Below are 26,713 nucleotides of genomic sequence, written 5' to 3' on the forward strand. Positions count from 1 at the left end.
CTTAAGTTCGCTCCTGTCCCTCAGGAAGGGACTAGAGCGATTTTTGTTGTAGATGATTTTTCGCCAAATTTCAACCGATCTCAAGGCATGAATGAATGAAAGGAGGCATTGCGAATCCGTTGAATATAATTTTCGAAGGTGATGAAGTGAAATGAGGCCCACAAGAGCAAAATCGCTCCTGTCCCTCTCCAAGGGACCAGGGCGATGATCTTCTAAACATCAAAGCGCCTTGTAAAATTCAAGTGAAATAAGAAAGGAATGAAGGAATAACGTTGTTTGTCCCCATAATGAAGATTGAAGTTCAAAGATGCAAGATCAAGGAGAAACAATGGAGATCGCTCCTGTCCCTCTCCAAGGGACCAGGGCGATATCATATCTAAAGGATATTCATTTGCAAGAACAAGTCAATTAAGCTCAAAGGACCTAGCGAAAATGGCAATTCCAACGTGGAAATAAGGACCTTGGACGTAAAAATTGCAAGAATCATGACCAAATTGATGGATCGCTCCTGTCCCTCCGTCAGGGACCAGGGCGATGAGGTACGTATCTTCTCACTTTTTCATTTTGGCGCTTAAAACACATTTTTTTAATTTATTTAAATGCTAACAAAATCGATATTTTATTAAAAATAGCATTTAAATATTGCGCTTAATATTAATTAATTATTTTGCCTTGTAAAAATCGAATTTGTCAATTTAAATGATAAAGGCATTTAATTAATTATTTATTAATTAATAAAAATCAAGAGGAGCGCTTAGATAGGGAGGTCGGCCTTTATTATTTAATTAAAAATCGTTTAAAAATTGCTTTATTTCACAAAAGTCGGCCTTAGGGTGAATGATGAGAGGCGCTTATATAAGGGGGGTGAAAGATTTCATTTTTACATCACCATTTTATCATTCAAATGCTATCAAAGGGAGAAGTGCGAAGTTGTATTCAAAGGAGCGAATTTTATTTCAAAGCAAGGTGGTGCGAACTTGAAGTTTCCATTTGAGCGAAGTTGCCTAGGACGTCAAAGACATATCAAAGATGGCGAAATTGCTAACTTGAAGATGAGATCACATCCAAGACATCCCCAAGGGTGGCGAATTGATAAAGAGGACGCTCATTATCCTTCAAGATCAAGCCAAAGGCTTCAAATTTTGATTTTTGCCTAGGCAATCCTTGTTTTGCATTCTAGAGCTAGTTCTCTAGTGAGGTATGGCGATTTGGTTTTATTGTTTTAATTTTGAATTTTTGATCGTCATTGCCTTAAATTTTGAATTTTGAAATTTTGAATTCATAGCTCAATAGTTGTTTTTAGGAAATGATTAGTAAAGGACTTATCATTAAATTTCCTAAAATTTGCTCTCTAATTTATGTTATGTATTGCTAAATCATATTACTAATTTTGAAATGTTGTGTAGGCATCAAATGGAGATCTCATCAAGGAAAATCAAGCCGGATCAAGGACGGTCTTCGCCAGGACGGTCTTCGCCAGGACGATCAAGCCAGGACAAGGGTGACCTTTTTCAATCCAGCGTTCCAAGGCGAGGTACATAATCGTCTTGCACATCAAGGACACAGGGAGTTAGAACAAGGGCTCGTTGAAGAAGCAAATAATTCCAGATGAATTAATTAAAGATAGCCTCTCAACAACATCAAATTGAATATCTAGCAAGCTACAAGTGTCAGATGAGGTGGCATCCCAGTCATCACTCCTCCAGTCAGTGTGGTCCACCTCAGCATGTCCAGATTCAATGTACTTAACTCATGGAAGGTGGCACAAACTCCGATGTACCTACCTCGGCTATCCATTGGTCGATTTTTCTAAAAGGGACATGTGTCCAAGCAATACAATTTTTATCATTGGTCAAGCATTAAATGTTATGTAATGGTTGTAACAAACCCTAATTAGGGTTTTCATTGTAAAATCTTGGCCATTGATCTTGAATTGATCTAAGCCATCAAATTGTATTGTGGGCACTATATAAGCCCAGGCATTTCATTTGTAAAGGCTAATAATTAGCAATTAGAGAGAATTGTAAATAGTTAGAATAGTTAGAGAATAGTTGGAAGCAATTAGAGTAGAATAGGAGGACAAGGCAAGAAATTGTTGCCATTGATTGTAAACAAACTCCATTTTCATTGAAGTAATGGTGAAATATGTCGTTTTTCTTGCAATTTGCATGGTTTCTTGTTGAGTCTTCAATCTTAGATGGTAGATGATTAAATGAATGGAGGGAATGTGATTGATTGATGGTGGAATTCGTACATCCATACTACTAGCAGTTTGTTGATTGCAAACTTGCCTTGTGTAGTCGACTGGAATCGTTCAGCTTAAGCTCAATTTCAATTTGTCGCCTCTTCATTGATATGCATCAACTTGGATGGTATCTATGCCTGCGGTGATGATTTGAACATCATAAAGCTTCCCTAGAAGATCGCACTAGCCTTGTGTAGATGTTCCATTGATGTCAAAACAAGACCTAGTTAGAGTTTCATCAAAAATCAAGTCATTGCTCCTACATTCTTAGTGTTAGGATTAGATCCTCTCTTCGCCCTTATCCTTTTTCCATTTTTTCAAATCCAAGTTAGTAAGAGCTTGTGTTCTAGCAAAGTAGATCGGAAATTCAATCACCAAATGTAAGTCCCCTTGTGATTCCAGCAAATCACATCGTACCACGAAGAGCTTATCCACATGTAGAGACCCTACCAAAAGGAACCTTGAAGTCATCCTAACTGATCCTTCATGCGAATCTTCAGCAGTTAGAGACTTTATTCAAGAGAGGATAAGATACCCTTAGGTATTTTATTCTGTGTATGATGGTGTACAAAATACACGTCAACATGTCCATGTGGCTTTTGGTGTGCGCTATGGCAAGGTACTCATGCAGGAGTAGCCTCTCCTCATTGTCCATGTCATCATCATCCATTGTAAGGATGTGTTTGTTGATGGTGTGATTGTTTTTAATTTCTAGAATGAATGAACAATTTTTAATGTCCAAGAGGCTAAAAATAGCCGATGGGACAATCAACCTTGCCATTTTTGACCTCTGCATTTCAATCCTTTTGCTATTTGAGCTCCCCCAACTTCTCAACAATCCCCTCACCAAATAAACTGTACCAAGAAACAATTGTCAAGATATTGACATATTTGCCCTTGATGTTCTTGAAGGCTTCTTTGTGCATAATAAAGTGTTTTTCAAATTCCATTGCCTCAATAGTAAAGTAATAATTTTTTAATTTTTTAATTTTGAAATAAAAGCTAAACTTTTTAACGTGATTGATGATGTTGGCACAACACACCCTTTGGTACCACGTGAAACACTTTTGACTTGGAGCTATGAACCATTGAGGTCACAAGTAGGGGACCTATCCCCTATTATCAATGCAGAGGCTCAAGTTGCGAGCACATTGGATCAGCAAAGGCACAAGCTTGTGATCACAATGGCCTAGTGGGGATTTAAACCTTGGTGGTCACAACAACAACAACATCATCACTTAACCAACACACAAGGATGAATCCCATAAAGTATTCATAAAATTAATATATAATAATTAATAAATTAAATATTAATTTAATATATATTATTTGAATATTTATTAAAAATAATAATATAATATAATAATATACAAATATTTATAGCTAAACATTTCATGTTAGAAATAAACTAACTATATGGTATTCTTATCCAAACAAACATAATATTAATATTAATATAAATATAATATTTTATAGAAATATTTATACGAGTATAATAATTGTAATATAAACATTTAAATATGATAAATATTAAACAAAAGAATATATAAATGTAATACTATAATATATAACTTTTCCTATGTATATTTCCACTCCCTTAAGTAGATTAGTATATAACTAGTTTATGTTGATGTCCTAGTAATAAAGACTATTGTTGGGTATGTGTATTGTTGAAACTCTACCTTAATATATATCTTTACTTGCTCAACCTAGCTCGATTGAGACTATCTAACCCCTTTCACCCTATCCCAGATCTGAGATTTCTGATTGTTTTAGCTACTATGTGTGAGATCAAACTACTTAATCAATTGATATCAATGATTTATATTATAATTTAGCCCCATTTTTTTTTTGTATCAACGAACCCAAACGTGAATCAATACTAGGATTAGTAACTTAATTTAAAAATATCATGTTTGTGCATTATTCCTTTCTAGGCTTTTTACAATTTACAGTTGTAAAAGAGGAATTTTTCTTTAATTTCTCGAGTGTTTTCATTTGTCAAGTGTTTTCAATAGGTATTTTGTATGTTGATTCTATGTTCTATTTCACCTTCTACTACTTGTGTCGTACATAGATTTGCACGTAAATTTTTGAATACAATAGCAAGGCATATGATTCAAATTACCTTTTTTAGTTTGGGAGATGAGTAACTATAGAGAGGCATCAAATAGTTTTTATGGTTACTCTCTTTTTGTAACTATTCCTTGTACAGAAATCCACATCCACTAACAAACTTATACATTTGAATTGCAAAATTTGTGTTGAAGAATTTAACGATATTACGATGAGTGCATGTGCAATTATATCTTATTGTAATCTTATCCAATGGTTTATGGTCAACCCGCGACATCCATTTTAAGCACTAAGCCTCTTGTGTCTTTCAATGTACACTAATCAAATCTATCACTTGATCGTTTTATTCTCAAAAAATGAATTGCTATAGAGGGAAGAACTAGGTAACAATCTTGGTATAATGATTTTTGTATTCTTTCAATACTTGATTCATTTATCCCTACCCTATCGAGTGAGAAAGTCTGTATTTGTTATTTTATGAATTACCAACTTTTATTTTTCTTAGTGTTGATGAGTGAAAAGTTGGGAAATACTTTTAGTGCTTTGTACCTTTATTCTTAGTGAACCAATGGAACACATCCTTCCCTGTTGACCATTAGCTCATTGTTTTTGAAATTTTATCAATGCTCGGATGGGGATGAGATGTCCTTGTGGCATTTCCCATTTTGGGGAAGATTGTTTTGATCTTGTCTTGAGGTCTATCTGATTGTACTTGATATATCTTTCTCAAGATGCCCATGCATCCTAGGATGCTGAGTTGCTCCTCTCACAATCTTGGGGATATGTGGATGTCCATAGGCCCCTTTGGCTATAGTCAAATAAACACCTAGAAATGTACCACTTAAAAAAAGAAAGTGGAGGACCCTAACTCCCCTCCCTTTGTACCCTCACTCACTTTGTAAGCCTAATCTTGAAATCTAAGAAATGAACAAAAAGAAAAAGGAGAGCTGATTTTCACATTAGATTAAGAAAGCAGCTAGAGAAACGCAAGAAGTTAAACACTATGCTGCCAAACAAAAGAAGAAAAACCCAATCATTTGAGATGCTTATGCACATATTTAAGGAGATATGGAAGCCATTGGAGGAGCTTAGGCAACCATTCAAGAAGTTGATGAAAGGCAATGTAAAGAAACTCAAGGTCTGCAAAAAGAGAGGTTAGGAACCCTCAATTATATTTCCCTTTTGTTTTTTCAGTTTTTTGGCAAAAAAATTAAGTGTGTTCTTTATAATCAATTTCCATTTCTTCTTACACAATAAAGTTACCAGCATTTGAAGAACAAAAAAAATGAACAATATTTGACAAAAATAAGTAAGGTTACCAGGGGTTGGGGTACTTGGAGACTCCAGAGACCAGTACTTGTATTGGTATGGCTAATTTTCAAAAATAGGAGACGGGTACTTGGAGATGCCAATTTTTTTAATACAGTTTAATAATTTTCAGAAAATATTATGATAGAGAATTTGAAAACAAGAACAATGGTAAAGTTTAACATTAAAATTGAACAAAAATTGAAATTAAAATTGCTTTATTGCTGGTACCATAGCTAGTCTAAATGGTTTAGTGAAAGTAAGGTAATATAGGTGTTGAGCACACTCAATATTGTTGGCTAAATATGTAATGTCCCCACTCTAGCAGATTGACCAAGTATATGTGCGTTAGCCTAGCTCTACATGGTCCCGAGGGCTAACGAAAGGTTTAAAGGGATCCTGGAGTGTTTTGGCCTAGTCATTTCCAGTTTGGGCCAAAACGAAGTTGATTTACTTAGTTTCAGGCATACTTACTATTTTTAGTAAGTCAGCAGGACACAACGGGGGCTAGTTTTGGTGAGTGGATTTGATACTCCTTGGCGAGAGCTTTCCGACGAGCTATCACTCACGCTATTCGGAGTCCGATTGCTAATATATTTTAATGCCTGAAGTTTTATTAAAGTAACATTTAATTTAATTGTAAAATATTAAAGTGTTACTTTAATATTTATTTTATGGAGATATGTGTAAATCAAAGGGGCAACCAAGGGAGACATAAGTGAATATTTTAATATGTTTTATATTGAACATGTTTTATCCCACATTGCTTGAGTGAGTTGGGTCGCCCCTTGGAGAAAGAATAAAAGGGAGCTTTTGTGGCTTCATTGGGCAGGGGGAATATGAGAAGAATTTGGTGTGTGAGTTGCAGATCCGTTCTTGACATTAGAGGACGTCTATCCTCTCTTGTGACATTCTAGACGTCATTCCCTTGGGGTTTGGCCTTTGGAATCCTTTGCTATCAGCTTCATTTACAGGCAGATTGGGTGCTTTTCCAGCTACAAGCAGTAGCATTATTTGGTTGCATTTCCAGCTACAGGCCGCGACACTATTCACGCGGGTACTATTCACGTGACACTATTCACACGGGTACTATTCATGCGACACTATTCACGCAGGTACTATTCACGCGGCACTATTCCCGCGGGTACTATTCACCTGGCACTATTCACGCGGCACTATTCACCTGGCACTATTCATGCAGCACTATTCATGTTACTGTAGCAGCAGAATTAGAAACTTTGGTTGGAACATTATGTCAAAATGCTGGAGTATTTAGTGAGTTGAAAATAACTTGCTATGTATTTGATTTTTGTTAATTCTGGAAATAATATTATAACAGCAGTAGTTCAATTTCCAGCTTGCCTATTATTGTAAATTCTTTTTAGTTCATGTTATGTGGTTTCATACCTGTGCAAAGACTTAAAAACAAAAAAAAAAACATTGAAACATTAAACGGAGGAATAAGGAGTTGGCTGCAAACTGTTTGACTAAATTCCTATCAGCAGTGGGGTTAGTTTTTGGGCATTCTAGGGTGCCCACCACAAAATAGTAAAGCACTTTCTCTTTAGACAATTACAATGATAAGAAATCAATCGTACAATTGTTTATGTCCCTCTCAAAAAGTCTACACTGTCAATAGATCTGATCACTTTAATTTTGCATGGACTTTTGTCTTCCCGTGAAGTGGTTTCCTTATTAGTTATTTCCCTACAACTTGATTTGCCGCAGGCTTATTTTTATTTATTTGTTTTCCTTTTTTGCCTTTTATTGTGTTTTGTCCAAGGTATTTTGGCGATAGATGTCAAGATGGCAGCCAAAAGCAACCTATGTGCAGGGAAGTTTCTGGAGACATCTCCGATATTGGAGACGTGTCTCCGTCTCCGAGATGCGTCTCCAGGGGTAGGAGACAGGTCTCCTGGTAACTATGAAAATAAGTATTGAGCATTGAAGAAATTTAAGTGTCAATGGAGGTTGATAATACAAATTCAAATAGAGGACCATTAGGGGCAGTTAGTTTTATGACAAATGTGTGGAAGATAGCTTTAATCATCCATTTGTAGCATAGGTTGCCACAAAAAAACTAAAAGTGAGGTTGTCCTCAATGTCAAACATCAAGGTGTTGTAGAATGCCCTAGAAATGAATTTGATGTGAAAATTCGTACATTTTGCCATTGCCCATGAGCATTATAATAACTAGTGTTCCATCGAGTTTCCTTACAGGGGGTGGTGGGGTGGGGGTGCGAGGACGAGGGGACCAAGGGGCCTATGTTTGGGGGAGGCGGGGGAGGTGGCTCAAATACACACAACACTTTAAAAATTAGTTATAAAATTATGTGTAAGGAATGAGTATACGAACTATAAATGAAACTTTGCCACACTGTGTAAAGTTTACAGTAATAAACATTACAAACATGAAAATAATTGCATTGAAATTTGAGCATTAACAATGGTGGGTAGAGTTTTGGAACATTGGGAGCAAAGTGCAAAACAAGAATAAGTATAAGAATTGCAAATTGAACTTTGGCATACTAAATGAAGTTTAAAGTTTTAAACTAATCAACATAAAAAGCATGGAAATGATTGCATTAACAATATGAATGGTGGGTGGAGGATTGCATTAACAATATGAATGATTGCGCCCCTAGTGGAGTAAGGGGGTAGAGCACAAATAAGGCCTTCAAAACTTTACAAACCTTCATTACAAATGCCATTTTTACAAAAAAATGACCATTTTTTGCTTAAGGACCGAGTTTTTAATTGGAGGCTAGGGGAGACTCCTAGGTGTCCCTGGGACTGTTAGGGGACTCTTGGGAGTCCCCGAGACATCTTGTGATGCCCCACGTCCCCACTGTCCTCGATGCAACGGTTCGGCAGGGGGACATCCCCCACATCTTGGAGATATCCTTGTCTCCAAAATGGTTGGAAAATGGGGGGACATGTCCCTGTGTTTAACTGATAATAACAGATCAGTACATTCGACATCAACAAGAGAATCTCCTACATGGTCACTTATAATATCCTAGAACTTTCTATTGTAAACTGATATATTCTTGAGTCTCATTGACCTACTTTTGGTCATTTGTGGACATTACTATAATTTGTTTCTTGTTTGCTTTTCTAATGTATTTTACATTAGAAAAGGAATGGAAGTGTTAAAGAAAAAAGCTAAGTTATCGAATCAGAATCAGGTACATGGGTATGGTACATTGGTACAATGATTTTTAGTGCTGGGTACATTTTGGGCACATTCGTACAAAAAATATATAAAAATAATAAATATATACATATTTGTAGCCTAAACCTAAAAACATGAGTTATGTTCAGACAACCTATATAATATTATACTATACCCATCAATTCTTCCATCAATATCATAATACACTATACCTGTCAATATCAAAGTATATAATAATACTATATACTAATTCAAGCATAGGGCAAAACATATCAAATGATACATTATTCTCACATTATATTATTATATATCCAAGTATATAATATTGTATTTTTCGGGACGAGGGGGATGTGTTTTCTAACTCTGATTTTCCAAGCCATTTTTGGGGACGGCTAGGGGATGGCAAAGGTGATGGCTATACAACAAATAGGGAAAATGTAAAATATATAGGGAAATTTTAAATATTCATATAAAAATTTTAAAAATGGATAAAGCATGCATATATACATTATAGAACTTGAACATATAACATGTGTGTTAAATTGAGATTTCACATGAGAGTCAAAGTCAAAAAAGTTAGCAAAATTCAAACCTTAATTCAAATTGCTTTTAGAATTTTTTGTCAATATGCATTTGATATTAAAAAATAGCATACAAATTACAACAAAATGCCCAAAGGCTACAAGTTTCACATTCAATTTCAATATGAAAATACAAAAAAAGGAAGAACACTGCTACCCGTAATCTGCATCTGTCAACACTACATCAAAATCGGAGTCCTCCTTTGAGTCGAACCTTGCCGCAAGTTGCAATTTATTTTTAACAAACATAAAATAAACTCAAATGCATCAAAAAGGGGTTGGTTTTTCCATTTAGGGTGACTTGAGGATAATGTTTTTTCAATCATTTGAGTGTTTTTTTTTTTGTTTTAAACAAGAGCTGGAAAATGGGGACTGCTAGCCATGTCCTTTGAAAGTCCTTGCATTTCCGGAGTGTTTCTTGAGGTATGCTGAATTTTGGAGACGGCTAGGGGACATCCTCGATGTGTCCCCCTCATCGCTAGGACGTCTTGGAGATGGGATTGTGTAAAAAATGAGCGGGTAGAGATGCAAGAATTTACGACATGGGTATAGCAAAGGATATATACTACATATATATTATATATTGATATATGAGATAAATTTCATTAAAGTACCATATTAAATTAGAATATTAAAAATATAATTTACAGCACAGGTGGAGATGCGAGAATTGCATTACACATTAGCATCATTACTATAAAAAATCTATTGTAGGTACATAAATCAGTTTGCTCTAAATTCCGAAATCGTGAGGTTTTTCCTGTTAATCTTTTTCAAGCACATGCAGTGCAAAATAATTAGTTTCTGGACAAGGGTTTCGTCTGTTTGTCACAAAATAAAAAATGCATTAAAAATTCTGCCAACTCTTACTTGGATTTGACTTTGATTAGAGTTAAAGCAATATTGTAAGTTGGCAATGGAAAAAGGATGCATTTTTTAAAGATCTGAGTGTGGGATAACCATTAGCTGAGTTCAGCCTTCAGGAATTGCAAATGCTAATTCTGGATGTTGAATTTCACTGTATAACAGCAATTATATACACTTGAAAAATAAACAAGATCTCAGTTGGAAAAATGACACAATTCAACAAGGGTGTTGATTTTCCAGAGTCACGGTAGCATGTTTGCAGAGCTGAATGGAAAGTCTTTGATATATACTACATGAGGTGGCTAGGCAATAAGATGTTGGAATGAACAGGCCAACTCATATTGAGTCATCCTCACAAAATTCTGTCCGCTGATAAAAAATGGCAATCTCAAGCAAATCAAAATTTGGCTCAATATCAAATGTTTTCATGTGGCTTATCCATCATGGTAAGGTACAAACTATTGATGGTTCGTACAGTATGGATTGGGCACACTTGCTTTAATTGCTTTAAAGTCTCTGGATTTGTTTGTCACTTGTTTATCGAATTCTCATTTGTGAGGATCGAAAGATTTATCTCTTTTCAACTAGTAGCTACAAATCTGTAATGTCCATTGGAGGTTGTATAAATTAATGCCAAGTGAGCATGCTATGTGCTTACCAATCAATGCCCACACCCAGTTTTTTTAAGCTAAATGAATATCCACTCTCTTGCTACAGACTCCCATATGCTTGATAATTATCATGTATGGTTGAAAGTCATGGTCAAGAAGCCTTACTTTTTCTAAAGACTTCAAGATTTTCAGAATACTAACATAGAGCTCGAGACACTCCCTAGCATTCAAACTTTTTCAGTTAAGCTCACTCTATATAAGCTTTCTTTTTTCTTCTCCCCACCCATAAAGACCCTTTATCACTTTGTGCTTCATGATGAAAGAACTCAAGCCCATGCTAAACCCATTGAATGCCAATTTTTGTACATTCATCAGCTGGCTATCATTTCCCAAATGCAGGATGTGGACGATTCCCTTGTCAACCATCGAAAATATCTTTGTGAATGTAAGAGTTAATGGGTTATTGAGAGGATGATGGATGCTGCAAAGAGAGATTACTGGTTTAAATCCTGATCCTGCTAGAGTGATTTTTGTTTCCTTTGCCATTACTCCCGCAGAAGAATCAAATTTCAAACACCATTTGGTAAGTAATTGCTGTATGTTTGTGGGGACTGACACATACCTTTAAGGCTGACTGGCTGTCAGTCAATGGAGAAGTGGTGGATCTTCTCATACAATATTCATATGGGAGCCTTTGTAGCTGTTTGTATTCTTAGATAGTACAAAACATTCAAATGATTAGATTTGCTTTCCCTCATTATTCTCAGAAAGATGCAAGGAAATAAAGTTTATTAATGTGCACTTGTGGCGAAAATTAAATCATTGGAATTGGAATGTACATCAGGTACAAAAACAAAACACTAGGGCAAGAAAAGATGGGTGCCAACCTAAAAAAGTCATACCTCCAAGCAAGTACAATAATAAAAGGAAAAAAGGGTAAGACCTCATAAGGTAATAAACAGAAGAAGACCCTGCAGGTCTGGAACCAAAATCTTGAAGTGTTGTTGTTCCAAGAGCAAGGGCAGCTTCTGCTTATATATGGAAGTATTATGTCTAAATTCTTATCATGCTTGAGTATAAGGGTAGTAGTGAATGTTTTGGAGTGTTTTAACTTTGAACACTTTAGTTTAATGAATTGATTTTTCTTTTAAAAATTCCAGTTCAATTTTTCTATTACAGAAGGGACTGCAAAAGGTGTAATGCTTAATTTTTTAATTCATTTACGTACTTGACTTTTATCAAGAAATTAAGACAAAATGGGACTCACTTTTGAGAAACGGAAAATGAAATGTCATGTTAGACTCTTCTTACTTCTTTGTGAATCTAGTGTACACGATCCTTACACTTAATAATTTTTTTGGTACAGCTGATCTTGGCAACTATTCCTCGTTCAAAGCACGAAGCAGCTCCAAGTATTGTGACAGATAAGAATATCCAGTTACTGTTTGAAATTCAAAAAAAGGTTAGAATTGCACATTTTAAAGTTTGTTTACCTTGCCACTAGGTTTTTTAAATGCGTGGACAAAATTGAAACTTGTGCTTAAAAGTATGGTAATACATATATTAAACATAAAATAGACTCACATAAGCCTGAAAGATTATTTGGTTTTTTCTGAGAAAACAGTTTTTATCTACTCAATTGTGTTGTCAGCAATATACCAGTTTTTAAGTTGAAAATGTTATGGTCTTACATGCCTAGAAATCCCATGCTTTTTCTCAATTGAGTTTCTGTCTAATGATTTGGTGGTTGTTTTGAGCATCAGGTTGACAAAATTCGTGGAAACTTTTCTGGAACATTTGTATCTCTAAAAGATATTTGTTTGAAGCCCCTGGGTTCTGACTGTGCCACTGAGACTGTTTTACAAGTAAACTTCTTTTTCCTGTAAATTATTTGGAGAAAAATGAAAGAATAGTGGACATATCTGTTGGAAGAATAGACTGCTTTATTTCAGATTTATATTTTTGCTGTTTTTTTTGGAAATCTGAGATCCATAGTTAAATGTGGAATTGGACGTATATTGCAAACTAGCCTGTGTCCTTTTTAGTGCATGTATGCGTGTGTGCATTATTTTGAGACAATCCTTACTTATGTTCAAACTCTATAAAGCTTCTTCTTGTACTGTAATCATTGTCTACATGTATTTGCCTAAAGATGCTATGGGTCTTTGGCAAGGCATTAAGGATTAGGAAAAGTAAAAGCTTATGGTTGTTAATGTTCTGACCACAATTCTGCTGACAATTAGAAGATTCTCAATGCTCTTAATCTTTTGAATATTCTTAGCAGTTAGCACCATTATCGGCAAGCTGTTAATTAGTCTATTGTTCTTTTAGTTGTAAATCAATGGCCTTCTTTGCTTGTGGTCACACAAAATTCTCTTGATACTAATATGATAGAAACATAGAAAACATATGCCTGTCCCTAATCAGCAGATGCAACTGGTTGGTCTGCATCAAAACCAGAGCTTGAGTTTGAGTCACTGCTAATATAAAGGGCTGTCCCAGGCAATGGAACCCCAAGTCCCTGAGTCCGCTCAAGTCCTCAAAACGTCTCGGGGACAGGGACAGGGGTACCAAGGAAGGGGATGCGGCCCCAGGGAGCACTGAATTGGACCAGAAACTCTTGCAACTTTTATATTGATATAATTCTGATTTCTTCATCTGAATGGACTGATTTGACAGTTGTTAACTTGTTACAATAGCAACATCAGAAAATACAAGATTTGAAACTAACAATGCTCAACTCGCACCCTTTTGGAGACACACACTGCCAAAAAAAGCACTGCAAACTCTTTGATCTTCTCCACAACAAAGTTTAATTTTCCAACTCATAGAAATGATCAGAAACAGAAAAAAGAACTTTAGCAATGGATCCTACAGCAGCAAACAACACAACAGAAATTTGACACAAACACTGGATTCCAACTACACATAGTTCACTTGGAACCTACAACAAACAAAGACATGCTGATTAACTGAAATTTCTTGCAAATCTGTGAAGCTTCAATGAAATCCATAAATAGGAGTGCTCTCAAGAACCAGAGGCTTTTTGTCTTCTGATTCCAACAACCAAAGGTTTTTTGTCCACTGATAGCTATTTCCTACGGGTTTTCATCTACAGAAAAAGCTTAAACACAATGTGCTCCAGAAGATAATTTGGCTTAAGATAACGGTTTCCAAATGAAATATTTTTCAAGTTTTATATGTTGCAAGCCAAACTTGGGTGCCCCAAATCCCACAGCCCATTTTGGAGGGAAAATCAATTGAAAATAATATCCCAAGGCCATTCCGTAACCATCAGCCAAAAACAAGGAATGGCGATTTTCATAAAAGATGCTCTATTTAAATTTAAAATAAATGCTCCTAGAGAATTCCAGCACCCCAACTTGCTGAATTTTTTATTGTCCAATAAAATATGAAATATCAGGCTAAATTAAATATTAAGTAAATTATTTTCCCTCTGATTTACTATTAACCCATGTGAAAATAAAATGAGTTAATAACTTAATAATCAATTTGAATTTACTACTTTTGGAAAGGGGACATAACATCCATGTGTTTGACCAATGATCATTTTGGTCATTTCTAGTAATTAAATGGTGAACTATTATATTCATGTGGAGCTTTTATATTGTTGTAGGAAGAGATAGATGATGAATTGGCTGGTTATATCATCATTTGGGTGTAGCTCTCATTGTAAGATAGCTATTGGCATCAAATACAACATATGATAGTAAAAGACAAACTGGTCCTTATACCTTGCCCCGTGCTACGAATCTTTTGGCTTTCTGAGGACTTGTTTTGGTCTTATTTATAAGAATACAGTTGTCTAGAGTTGTTTATGTTTCTATATGTTTCTCAATCTTTTGGTTTTGTTTGATAAGGTCCCAAATTCAAGGAAATTACTTTAATGAGAATCTACAAGTCTGAGTTCCTGTCGCGTAGATCTTATGGATGTGCAATGATTGGGCTTCTTATCACAGTGATATAGTGGTTACTTATGATTTACTGTAATTTTTTTCTCCTTTACAAGATTAAATGCTTATTTTGTTTTACAATTTTTTTCTTGGGCAAATATCTACTTGCATTCTTCACTGCTTTTGTGTAAGAAAAATGCTTGTTACATTTTTTTATTGGGTAAACATCCAGTTGCTATTCTTGATTGCTTCGGTATAAGAAAATCAAGATTTAGCACAAATTATAATGTGGTGCATTTCGTATATTAGAGATGCTTGAATCAATATAATATGCCAATCTCTTTGGTTATGCAGTACTTCAAAATGAGGACAGATTTGTTTGATCAGTATGGGGGTGCATCACATGCAAAGTTCTGCTTTGAGGTACGAAGCCTAGTATCAACTCAATGTTAAGATTGCCTTCATTGTTAACTGCTTTAATGCAGTGTTTCACAACAAATACAATTATTCTACCCGAAAATTGGCTTCATTTGCTAAAGTGTTATAATAGTGAATTTTATTAATTTTTTTTAATGTAAGTGTTGGCTATAACAAAAAGTGTCAAAATAAGGAAAAAGAACATTGAGAGAGATTGAAATTTTTATTCTGTACATGCTTCTTCAATATGTAAGAAATGAAGTATGTGAAATTTATTCATTTGTTTGTGCTTTTTTCCTCACTCAGCATTACACATCGTCAGAACCATGTTTGAGTGCATACCAAGCTCCAGTCGATCCAAGCACAATATTAGGGGGTTATACAGGAAATAACTATTCACAGGTTTGTAAACATTGGGTGCAGTTCATAAGGTTGTTAAATTGTTACTTTAGTTTTACAGGTTTAATTCCTTAGTTAACATATTTTAATGTATCAAATGCAAGTGCCTTGGCTCAGTATTGTTTTTGAACAGGCGACTGCATTTGTGATCACATACCCTGTGAATAATGCCGTTGATGAGACAGGTCATGAAAATGATAAAGCTGTAGCCTGGGAGAAGTCATTCATTCATTTAGCTAAGGTGTGCTTCATTCTCTTTGCTATAATTTGTCAAGTCAAAGAGACTCAAAGGAACTTTAAGTTTCTGAGATATATATGGACTAAGATACCTGGTTCTTCTGTTTTAGCCTGGGTCTTAGTACGTGTACTGTTCGGGTACGGTACGGCCCTGGGTTCTTCCTGGGGGCCTGGGTTCTCTGAACCCACAGAGAACCCAGGCACCCAGGAAGGACCCAGGGCCGTATCCAAGCATAGTTTCATAATTAAAACCTCAGTTTCACTCTCACAACTTTGTGACATCATTTTTATCAGAATATGCCAGCAAGCAAGCAATTAAATATCATTTCAGTTGCATTTGTGAGCTATACATTAAACATGGGGTTAGTAAACTTTATATCAGCATTACTGAGATTGATTTCTGTTGATTTACGTTATGCATATGTAGCAGCTGTTTGCTTATGTTTTGTGAAATCACTTTCCTTGTGTTGTTAATCATTTGACATTTTGTTAAATGTTTGAAAAATGAAATCGAACCAGCTTCTGCACTTGACACAACTAGTGGTAGTGGCAATCCAATTGATTGTGGTTCAAATGAAATTGAACCAAATGTTGATATTGACCTTGATGCTCTGATGAAGAACATGAATATTAAAATCGATTATAATTTGAGTTTTCACTTTGTAATGACATTCTGAGACTTGAGTATTTTCTTTTTTGCAAATTATGAGAGGGGTATCAAAATATTTTATTTTTTGATATTTTTTGGCAATTATGGATCTATGAGTATCACTCTTCTTATAGTTATACACTGATATAGATTATATTTTATAATTTTGATGTTTGAACACATATATATATATATATATATATATATGCATATACACATGTATACATGTACATGTATGTATATACATGTGTATATACATATATATTTATCTGTATATATACATATACATATACATATACATATACATATACATATACATATATATATATATATATATACATGTGTATATACATATACATGTATACTTTTATATATATATACACACACACAAACACACACATATATCTCTACACACATACATATCTACACACACACATATATATACACATGTATGTATGTATATATACATATACATATATATATGTATGGGCGTACCTGTACTTGTACCCAAGGATTTTTTTGCCGTACCTGTACTCGAATTGGTAACTTAGTATATGGAACAAGCAGGATGATATTATGAAAAGCGTAGGATACTTTCAATGATATTTCTAAACATGCACACACGTGTGTGTGAGATTAAGCACTCTGAGCAAACTTGCAGAAAATATTTAACTATTAAGTTCCATCAACATGAACAAAGAATCCCACCAATTTTCTCCAAATCACAGATTCCTGGTACTCTATCAGCCACATTTGTTTTTCAGCATTTTCATGGTCAGAATTGCTTCCAAGGTTTCTACACGTAGTTTTAGGATAAACTAAATATTTTTTCATTTTTTAGAGGGCAGTTCAGTTTTATTATATTGACATGTATTATGTCTGAATTGTGTGGAGATCATTTTTTTGAATGAGGATTGGTTTATTAAAAAGGTTGTTGTTTCTTTCAAGATAATGATAATTGGTTTCTAGATTTTTTCTGAGCTTCTCACTTAACTTCTTTTATAAAATATTTTGATAGGACAATCCTCTACTAAATCTCCTCTAAACTTATTGCTGAAAATAAGTTTTATATGTGATTGCCCGAAGAGTTTGTATGGTTAATGCCATTCAAGAAGAAATCAATTGATATTACATGTAAATATGATCAACTTGAGTGTTTTTTTCACGTATTTTGATTATCTTTGAGTACAGAAATTGTGACCTATGCACATCATGAGGAAATCCATTATAATACAAAATGACGGGAGTTCTAATTTGGAGAGTATATTTGCTCCCTTATTAGGTGTCCTGCTTAAGCAATCTTTTGAGAAATTCATGAACATCAAATTTATTAGGAAATATATTATTACACCAGTGTATAGCACGTGATACACGTGGTTTATTATAGTTAGTTTGTGGAGATAAAACTAAATAATAATGAATTATTTGTATTTTGTATGTTGGAATTTGGAATGGTTGTAAAAACTACCATGTAGGATAGATTGAGATTAAAGGGTTTGCTTGCGTATTGTGCTCTATCATTTGGTATCGAAGCTGTCACGCCCTGCCATGAGGCCCAGAGGACATAACAAATAAGAACATGAAAATGCGAATAATTTTTTTTTTGAATCAATCAATATAACATATACAAATGCTAAAATACAGTTAAACAAAATACATAATGAATCATTTAACAAATGTCCTCAAGGCCCCATAACGATGTTACATAAGGTTATACATCATCTCAAATAATTACCAGGAATTGCTATGAATTACATTACAGAAAAGTACATGGATACAAGATTCTTGTTACAATGCTCGAGAATTTACATGAGAAATACATATACAAAATGATAGATCCATAATATACAAATCTCCGAAAGTCCCATGTAGGGAAGTATACATAAATCTAGTACATCAATGATAGTTTTCAAATGTTCTCTGTGCCAACACGAACATGAGGCTGAAGGAGACAAACCCAATGGGTGCGAAAAGCACCCCACCCAACCATGTGGCACCAAATAAGTCCACCCCCCGTGCTAGGAGGTACCAGTCAGACCCACCGAGCGGAAGCAAGATATACAAGGGTACCAACATGACTCGCTAGAGAACAACATATCCAAACAATCAAGGAATCAACAAAACTTAACGAGCAAGAGGCTCACAAGAGAATACATAGAAGCACGCGAATTACAACAATACACGGAAGCTCAAACACATTCACAAAGGCAACAAGCTTGAGAATACAACCACTTCCGAAAACTCAACAACAGACGAAAGGATAAAGATACGGGTTACCACTAGGTTGCAAGGGAAGAGTGTCATCACTAGAATGTCATGGGTTACCCTGGTAGATCTTCACTAGGTCCTGGCCCCCATCTTGGGTTACCTTGGTGACCTCTCTCGACCCCCGGCCCCCATACATTCACTAGTGGACCACACCAACCTTTCGAGGAGGCAAGATTGGTGGAAGCCATTCCAGGCCCTTCTCTACTTACCCTCAAACCTGTACGAGTGTTTGTGGGTAAGGAGGCATCAAAGAATTTATCTTGATTAGAGTGATCTAACTACCCACCTAGGTTTATTATTTAGGTTATTACTTGTTTACCAAACTTCTATTGGGTTACCCTGGCGACCACTTTGGGTCCCGACCCCCAATAGAAGCCACTCTCCCTACTTGCACCTAGGATTCAAAATAAACTCAAGGTCATGATATCTAAGGTGACAGGACTCCATCCATAGCACGACTTAATCCACATGCTAGAAAAGATCCCAAAACCAAAAGTAAACAGTACATCAAAGCCAACAAAGAAGACTCATATATCAGGGTAGCCTAGTAAGACGCCAATCTTCTACATACAAGGACAAGGAGTAAACTTGTACTAAAGGAATCTAACACTGACCAAGCCTCAGAAGGCTAAGCACAATTCAAACAATATAATCGAATATTCAATTATAGTGGACAATGTAGACTATTACCATGGTCTCGAACAAGAGCAGTTATACTATAAAATCAAGGAATACAAACATAATATCTAGAACTGCATTAATCGAATTAGCAATATATTTACAAAATTCACTAAAATTCCTTCGTTCACAATTACACATTAACACTCACTTCAGTATGATTAAATCGTATTATAATCAAGTGCATTATTACCAATTCCCATTTCAAGACTAAATCAATAACAGTAAATAAGAGCCCAAAAAATCAATCCATTTTATTTCTACAATCATATAATGACTTAAAATACAACTTTAGATATCCGTTTAATTCCACTATAGAAACACAATTAAAAAAAACTTATATATATATATATATATATTTGCACAACCACTTTAATACTAATATCTGCCATGATAGCCAAATTAAAATTCTCTGAATATAAAATTAAACTTCATATATTACAAAACAAATCTGATATTAATAATCACATACGATAATGAACTCCAATATTAAAAAAATTCGACAGAGCAAGACATTGTTCGCTGCATTGAATACGGACAGAGCAGGGGGTGTCGTGGGGGACTGCTCAAACTTCCCCACAGCCATGGGTCTACCCGTGGCTGTGGGGTGAACCCATCCATTGCGTGGGTGGCTCCCCAACATAGAGCACACCGCCGATACCATCGCACAGGCAATGAATAAAACGATAACTCCAGGTAAATCGATATACATGCAATTGATATATATATATATATATATATATATATATATATAGGTAAATCGATATACATGCAATTGATATATATATATATATAAACAGATAAGAAGCCAACAAACATAAATCGCAGTATGATTTCATTAAAGAGAAAAGGATGAACAATTTTGGAATTTAAAATTAAAATGTACAGATTTCCTATTCCTATAGTTTCAACCCCCACCCAAAATAAAAACAACCATTAAAATTTAAGAATAAAACTTCAGAAAGTATAAATCTGTGATCCGGGAAATATAAAATCCAATAAGCCAACCCCTAAATTTCCAGATCGATCCATTACATATCATGTTTTCAATAAAAGAGCAATTACAAATTTTATTCGTTTTAGACAGAAATTTTAAAGAATAGATCAGATCCTTACCTTATTCGAAATCCGAGAAGAAGGCAGAGAATTTCCAAGAGATGCACGGCACGATCCAAGTCCAAGAGCTTCAATAATCTTCCACCTAGACTTCCAGAGCAAACACCTCGAAAAGAAATTTTTTGAAAACTCCCAAAGACCTAGACAAGAATGAAAATTTCAGAGCCAGAGCATTCACGACAAGCTTCCTCTCTCCAAAAAGCAAAGAAACCCAAAATAATATATCCTTTAAAAAATGTAACTGCCGACATCTAGATTCTTCCACATTAAAATTCATTAATTATTTTATTTATTAATTTGTAACTCCCACTCACATGCAAAATATTCTAATTAAATATTAATTCTTTTCTTTAAAATTGACTTTTAAAACAATAAGAAATAATTTAATACAAAAGTAATGAAAATACTAAATTGAATATTTATAATTTTCTATTCAGTTAATCCTTCCAATTTATAAAATAATCTCAGCCCTCAAGTTACTCAATTAAACAAGCCAAATGAAGAAACTATAATTAATTAATCTTTAAAAACACAATTACTCCTTTCGAATTAATTAAGTAATTTAAATCTTAAAGTACCATGAATTCCAACCTATTAATTAATTAATCAATCGCATCCCAAATACTAAGAGGGGGTGAAATATTAATCATTTCACAAAATTATTGACTATAAGCAAGAGCAACAATTTACGACAACTCAAAACACTAAGTACTAACAAAGGGTGACGACTGACAAGACCTGACAAACAAGGAACTAGGGTGCCTGACGGGGTCTGACTGATATCTCCTTGTCCACTTTCCCATTGGGTTGGAGAGCACGCTCAGACCTGAAGATTCAAGTGGAGTTGATGCTCGGGACCTGCAGCTACATAAACAAACTTCGAACATGTACATATAAACCACATAATATGATACTGTGAATAGGGAATGAAAGTGACATAGCTTGCCCGTAAAGAGAAGTGTGACGCTTTTCCCTTTCACCCAAGCACATCAAACATAGAAGTAGTGTAAATCAAGTCAATATACATCGATAAATGTAAAGAACTCATAAATAAACTAATCCAATAATGAAATATCATATATGAATAACATCTAATAATCACATCATAAACTACATCATATGATTCCATCGAAGACATTATCAATCACAACCACATAACAACATCAAAGATAACAAGTAATGTAAGATCAAGCAGATATACACCTAAGAGCATCAAGATAAAATTCTATTATTACTAAAATATCCCATCTATAATCATCTATCATACACACAGAGCGAAGCGACATCATATAACATCATTATTCTAACCAATCACATAACATGAAATATCATATTCACATAGAAAACCAAGAAACATAGACAAGCATCACAACCAAATCCAAAATCGACCAACACCAAATTAAGGGTTGAACTACACAACACAAATCACAAGGTTTGACAAGCCAAAAGAGGGAGGGGCATTACAGAAGCATTCTTAGTTTTGTGCTGTGAATATTGTATTTGTAGATTGTTTCAGTGATGATAGTAATTTGAAATATACCTTTTTGGGATTCCACATCAATTTCTGAAAATAATTTTCTCTTGCACTTCTGACTGTTTTATTTTTGTTTCCAATTTGCAAATTTGAATAACTATTTCTGCCCATCTGATGTTTTTTAATTGGAATAAACAATTCATAACAAATATATTTATTTGATTAATGCAAACATATGAGATTTATTAAATTCAAATAGTGGCATATTAATGCCAAAGAACCTGATTTTTCTTTTCTGATTCCTACATGCTGTACTAGCATTGAATTTCCAGCAGTCCTTCCTTATTGGCTGTGATCTCTCTTTCTTGCTACTGTTTTTTTATCCTACTTTTTCTTCTTGACAGCTGGGAGGTTGGATGTAGTGGCAAGTTCAGAAAAAACAAACAAAATTTCTTATCTTTGAGAGTTAAGGTATCTGGCCTTTGATTCAATTCTGATATTTGGCAAAGTTGATGATGTGGCGCTGAGGGGAGATAGTGGGGCAGACCAGAAAAACACACTTTTTTCCTTTGGAATCCTTGCAGCTGCTTCTCCTTTCCCACATGACATCTCCAAGGGGAGTGATCACTTGCTGAGAATAATGCGCCTAGCATAAAAACCAAACTTAAACTATTACCTTTTGCTTGGATTTCCACACTGATGTGTCATTTCGTTTATTTTTGTCCTTTTTCCCAAACTTATTTCAGCGATTATTAATTTTCTACAGCCCCTTGGCTCAGCAGTGCTCCATGCAACCACTAGTATTAAATTTTGGCTTTTATAATTAGGTTGCCAAAATAAAATCCTCATCCTCCGTGAAATGGTACGGCGATGAGGTTGTGAGTGAAGGGTATGGCCAAATTCAGATGCTCTAATTTACTGCAACAAATAACAAAAAATACTGGACTCATAATTGAAATAAAATTATTGAATAAATAAGTCAATTCCTGCAGTTGATATAACAACATAATCGTGATCCCTTCAGTACAAATTTGACCTCCGTAAAAGCCAATCCTAGAATCAGAAGGTTTTCATCCTTCAATGCTTGACAATTCAAGAGTGTTTTTGTCCTCAAGGAAAACATTGTTGAAATTGAGCTTAGCAAAAGGATTTTTGAAAATTGACCATCATACAATGAATTCCTTCTACCAATATTTGCTTTTTAGGTGATTAATATTTTTTTATTTTAATATTCAATATTTTCATTTTATAATTTTTATTTGCTTTTTGGCCCAATGTAATAATAATAAATTGAGCGTCCTTTTTTCTTTAACATTGTAACTTAGGCACTTTTTGACAACTTATACATTATTATTCAAGGTTACCAGGAGACGGGGGTACTTGGAGACTCTGGAAACTGGTACCGGTACTAGTTAATTTTAAAAAATAGGAGACGAGGGTACTTGGAGACGCCAATTTTTTAATAAATAATATTTAATAATTTCCAAAACATATCATGACAGAGAACTTTGAAACAAGAACAGTGGTAAAGTTTAACATTCAATATTGTTTAGTGAAAGTAAGGTAATATAGATATTGAGCACATTCAATATTGTCAGCTAAATAGAAAGGCAATTTCTCTTTAGACTATTACAATGATAAGAAATCAGTCCTCTCAAAAAGTCTACACTGTCAACAGATCCAATCACTATAACTTTGCATGGATTTTTGTCTTCCTGTGAAATAGTTTCCTTAGTCATTTCCCTACGACTTTGCTTTGCTGCAAGCTTATCTTATTTGTTTGCTTTATTTTTTTTGCCTTTTTACTGCATTTTGCCCTATGTTTTCAAGGAGGAGACATCAATTTTTGGTTGGGAGACTTTGGGTATGGCAGCCAAAAGCACCTTATGCGTCAAGAAGTTTCCGGAGAAGTATCCGGTATCAGAGATGCGTCTTAGGTACCGGTACAGGTCTCAAGGGGTAGGAGACGAGTCTCCTGGTAACTATGTTATTATTATATTTTCTCTTTCAAATCTTCCCTTTAGCCTATGGGGAATAAAGATAGGCTTTGGGTTCTCCGATTCGACTCAGTTTGAAAAGGTGACATTGCATAATTCATTTAGCTGCATATTAGAGAGTGCTTAAAAATTGGAAGTGGTCATGAGGATTTCTTGGATTAATGTGACCTGTGCTGGTTACATGAGCTAGCAACATGCAGTGTTAATGGATGTGAGACTTCAATCTGGTAATCCACTCAGCTATTTGCATTTTGACATTGGTAGTAAATTAATATTTTTAGGGTCTTGGTGGCTTTGGAAGAGTTATGGCCTAGAAATATCGCAGAAGGGCTATGGGGCTCACCACAAATGTCAAATAATTTTCCGAGGCAATTACAAAATCGCAAATTTGTTTATGTGTATCGGAGTTTATGGTTTTTGTGGCTTTGTCTTTTTAAAATGCAAAGACATGCTCGTGTATTGCCTCCAACTAGGTGTGCTTATTTTCAAGGCTTCTGTTCTTGTTATTGACATTGTTGAGCTTATTGCAAGGGAGCTTGAGATCAACCCAATTTTCAGTTTTGAATGTGGCTCAAATTGTGTACAAAAAGCAGAGTAAAAATGGAAGCAAGAATAATGGATGGTTCTAGAAACAAATGTGGAGCAGTTTGTATGATCCAAGAACATCTCAAGATTCAGTAAGCAACATCAATCGGATTTTTTTTGTTGTTGAAATTTTGGATTATGTGATGTGATCCTATGTTTCTATGTGGAGGCGATCTCTACCCTTCAAATTATTTAAATTCAATTATTTTCATCTCATTTGGATGTTTACATTTGGGTGGCATTTGAAGAGCTCATTTGACACTTGTTTGGAAGCTTTTGGCATGTAGTGGAAGACGAATGGTCACAATTGCATAAGGGCATCTTAGTTGGTAAATTTCAAATTTTAGAATTTAAAATTATATAGATGTATTAGGGGTTGTGACACCTTTTATGACATCCATTATGTCTTAGACAAGCATCTATGTTGTGTTTATGATATCCATTATTTCGTTTGTATTTACTATTCCTTCCTCTCTTTGGAAAATTGACTTCTCATTTTGGGGTGGCACTACTTTTACCTTGAGTGATTGTCCGTCCTCACACAAGGAGTTTGGCATTCCATATTGAGGTGACATGTTTGGCCATATCTTGACATCTTGGAAGGTGTGTAAGAGCATCTTGAGTCATCACAAAGGGAGTTACTTATGACATATCCTTATGATGCATAAGTGCATGTAATAGGGAAATTGCATTGAAATTTTGACCAGCATTATAATGGGTTTGAGCACTTGTCATGGAGCATCCTTGAATGGGTTGAATGAAGACAAATTGGGGCACCAAGTTTGGGTTGTCAAATATTCTAGTTTATGTAAGTATAGGCTGGAAGAACAAGATTGGGGGTGGGGGGTGGTTTGGATTTGTGCATTGATTGTGGATCAATCTCCTCTATAGTGATAGGAGACAAGTCAATGCACAAGATTTGTTTGTGATGGAGGCAAGTATTGTAATGAACATACACAAGATTGTTCAACCTTTGCACTAACAACCTATTGTGATTATTTAGTCATGGTGGTGCAACCCTTCTTCCTCCATATGGCACATTGCTCATCAATTTCGGCTTTCATGTTAGCCACCTTTTGATTCACAATGGAGCCCTTGATCTCCTCATCATAAAGGGCTTTGATCCTCTCACCACAAACAATATTGACATCTATCATATTTTGCCGATAAGATGATCTAAAACAAATTAAATAAACAAAATAATTATTTTTAAACCGAGAGTAAAACTTTAAAACATTTAATGCTAGTCTTAAAAGCAAAAAAATTATTAGACATAAAAATCAAACTATGTATTTTAAAACAAAAATAATAATAATAATTACTTGCCTGCATAAAATGGAATGGTGCAATAGAACCAAAGGTCTCCATCTGCACTTTTTGCAACCTCATGCTTGTCGTTGTTCCAAACCATGCTCTTAAGCAATGGTTGGGAACTTGGAGTAGCCTGTTGAACAAAATTTGAATATAAATTGGATGAAAATTTACGAATTTGAGGCACAATACGTACACTACTACTACTACCATTGCCACTACTCATAGATCCAAGATATGGAGGAAGTGAAGAACTCTTTTCATCAATGGTTGCCATTTCTTCTCTTTGCTCTTTTTTAATTCTTTTTGCTGCTCAAAAGTCTCTAGTTGACTTTGCACGTAACATATAACTTCAGTGGGCACTTCTTTGCATGGTTTAGCATCATGTCATGGTATGTGCAAAAGGTCATTCTGCAACCGATTAAAAAGGAATTTCACTTTGAAATAGATACATGTGACTTCCTTTTTTGCCCTAGGTATGCCATGTTACCAAACCATGGTTCTTTCTAATTGGGGTAGACATTGTGCTTGAAAATTTGAATCAATATAAATGAATAGTAGGCTGCAATAAATTTTAAATGAAAAAAAATTAACATTTAGATTTTCTAATTCAAATACAATAAAAAGAAAAGAAAAAACTAAAAACACTTAAGGTTTGCAACTAAAAAATTAAGAAAAAATACAAAAATTAGTTAGAGTTTGATTATTTGATAGCTAGAAATTCTTGTTTTTTCCCATTAAACTAAAAAAATGTAGGCCACAATGGAAATTTGGAAAAAAAAAAAAGAGAACAATACTTGCCTCT

The 26,713-nt window shown here is 34.7% G+C and overlaps 1 protein-coding gene across 1 annotated transcript in view; it reads left to right on the forward strand.

Moving 5' to 3' along the window:
* Positions 1-26,713, forward strand: part of LOC131049953 (uncharacterized) — a 245,830-nt gene that overhangs the window by 66,184 nt on the left and 152,933 nt on the right. Inside the window, exons 13-17 of the mRNA XM_057984065.2 lie at positions 12,230-12,325; positions 12,627-12,728; positions 15,132-15,200; positions 15,501-15,596; positions 15,727-15,834. Of these exons, the coding sequence (XP_057840048.2) occupies positions 12,230-12,325; positions 12,627-12,728; positions 15,132-15,200; positions 15,501-15,596; positions 15,727-15,834 (471 nt within the window). The remainder of the gene's footprint in view (positions 1-12,229; positions 12,326-12,626; positions 12,729-15,131; positions 15,201-15,500; positions 15,597-15,726; positions 15,835-26,713) is intronic.

This window comes from Cryptomeria japonica, chromosome 8 (assembly GCF_030272615.1).
Source record: "Cryptomeria japonica chromosome 8, Sugi_1.0, whole genome shotgun sequence".
NCBI lineage: Eukaryota > Viridiplantae > Streptophyta > Pinopsida > Cupressales > Cupressaceae > Cryptomeria > Cryptomeria japonica.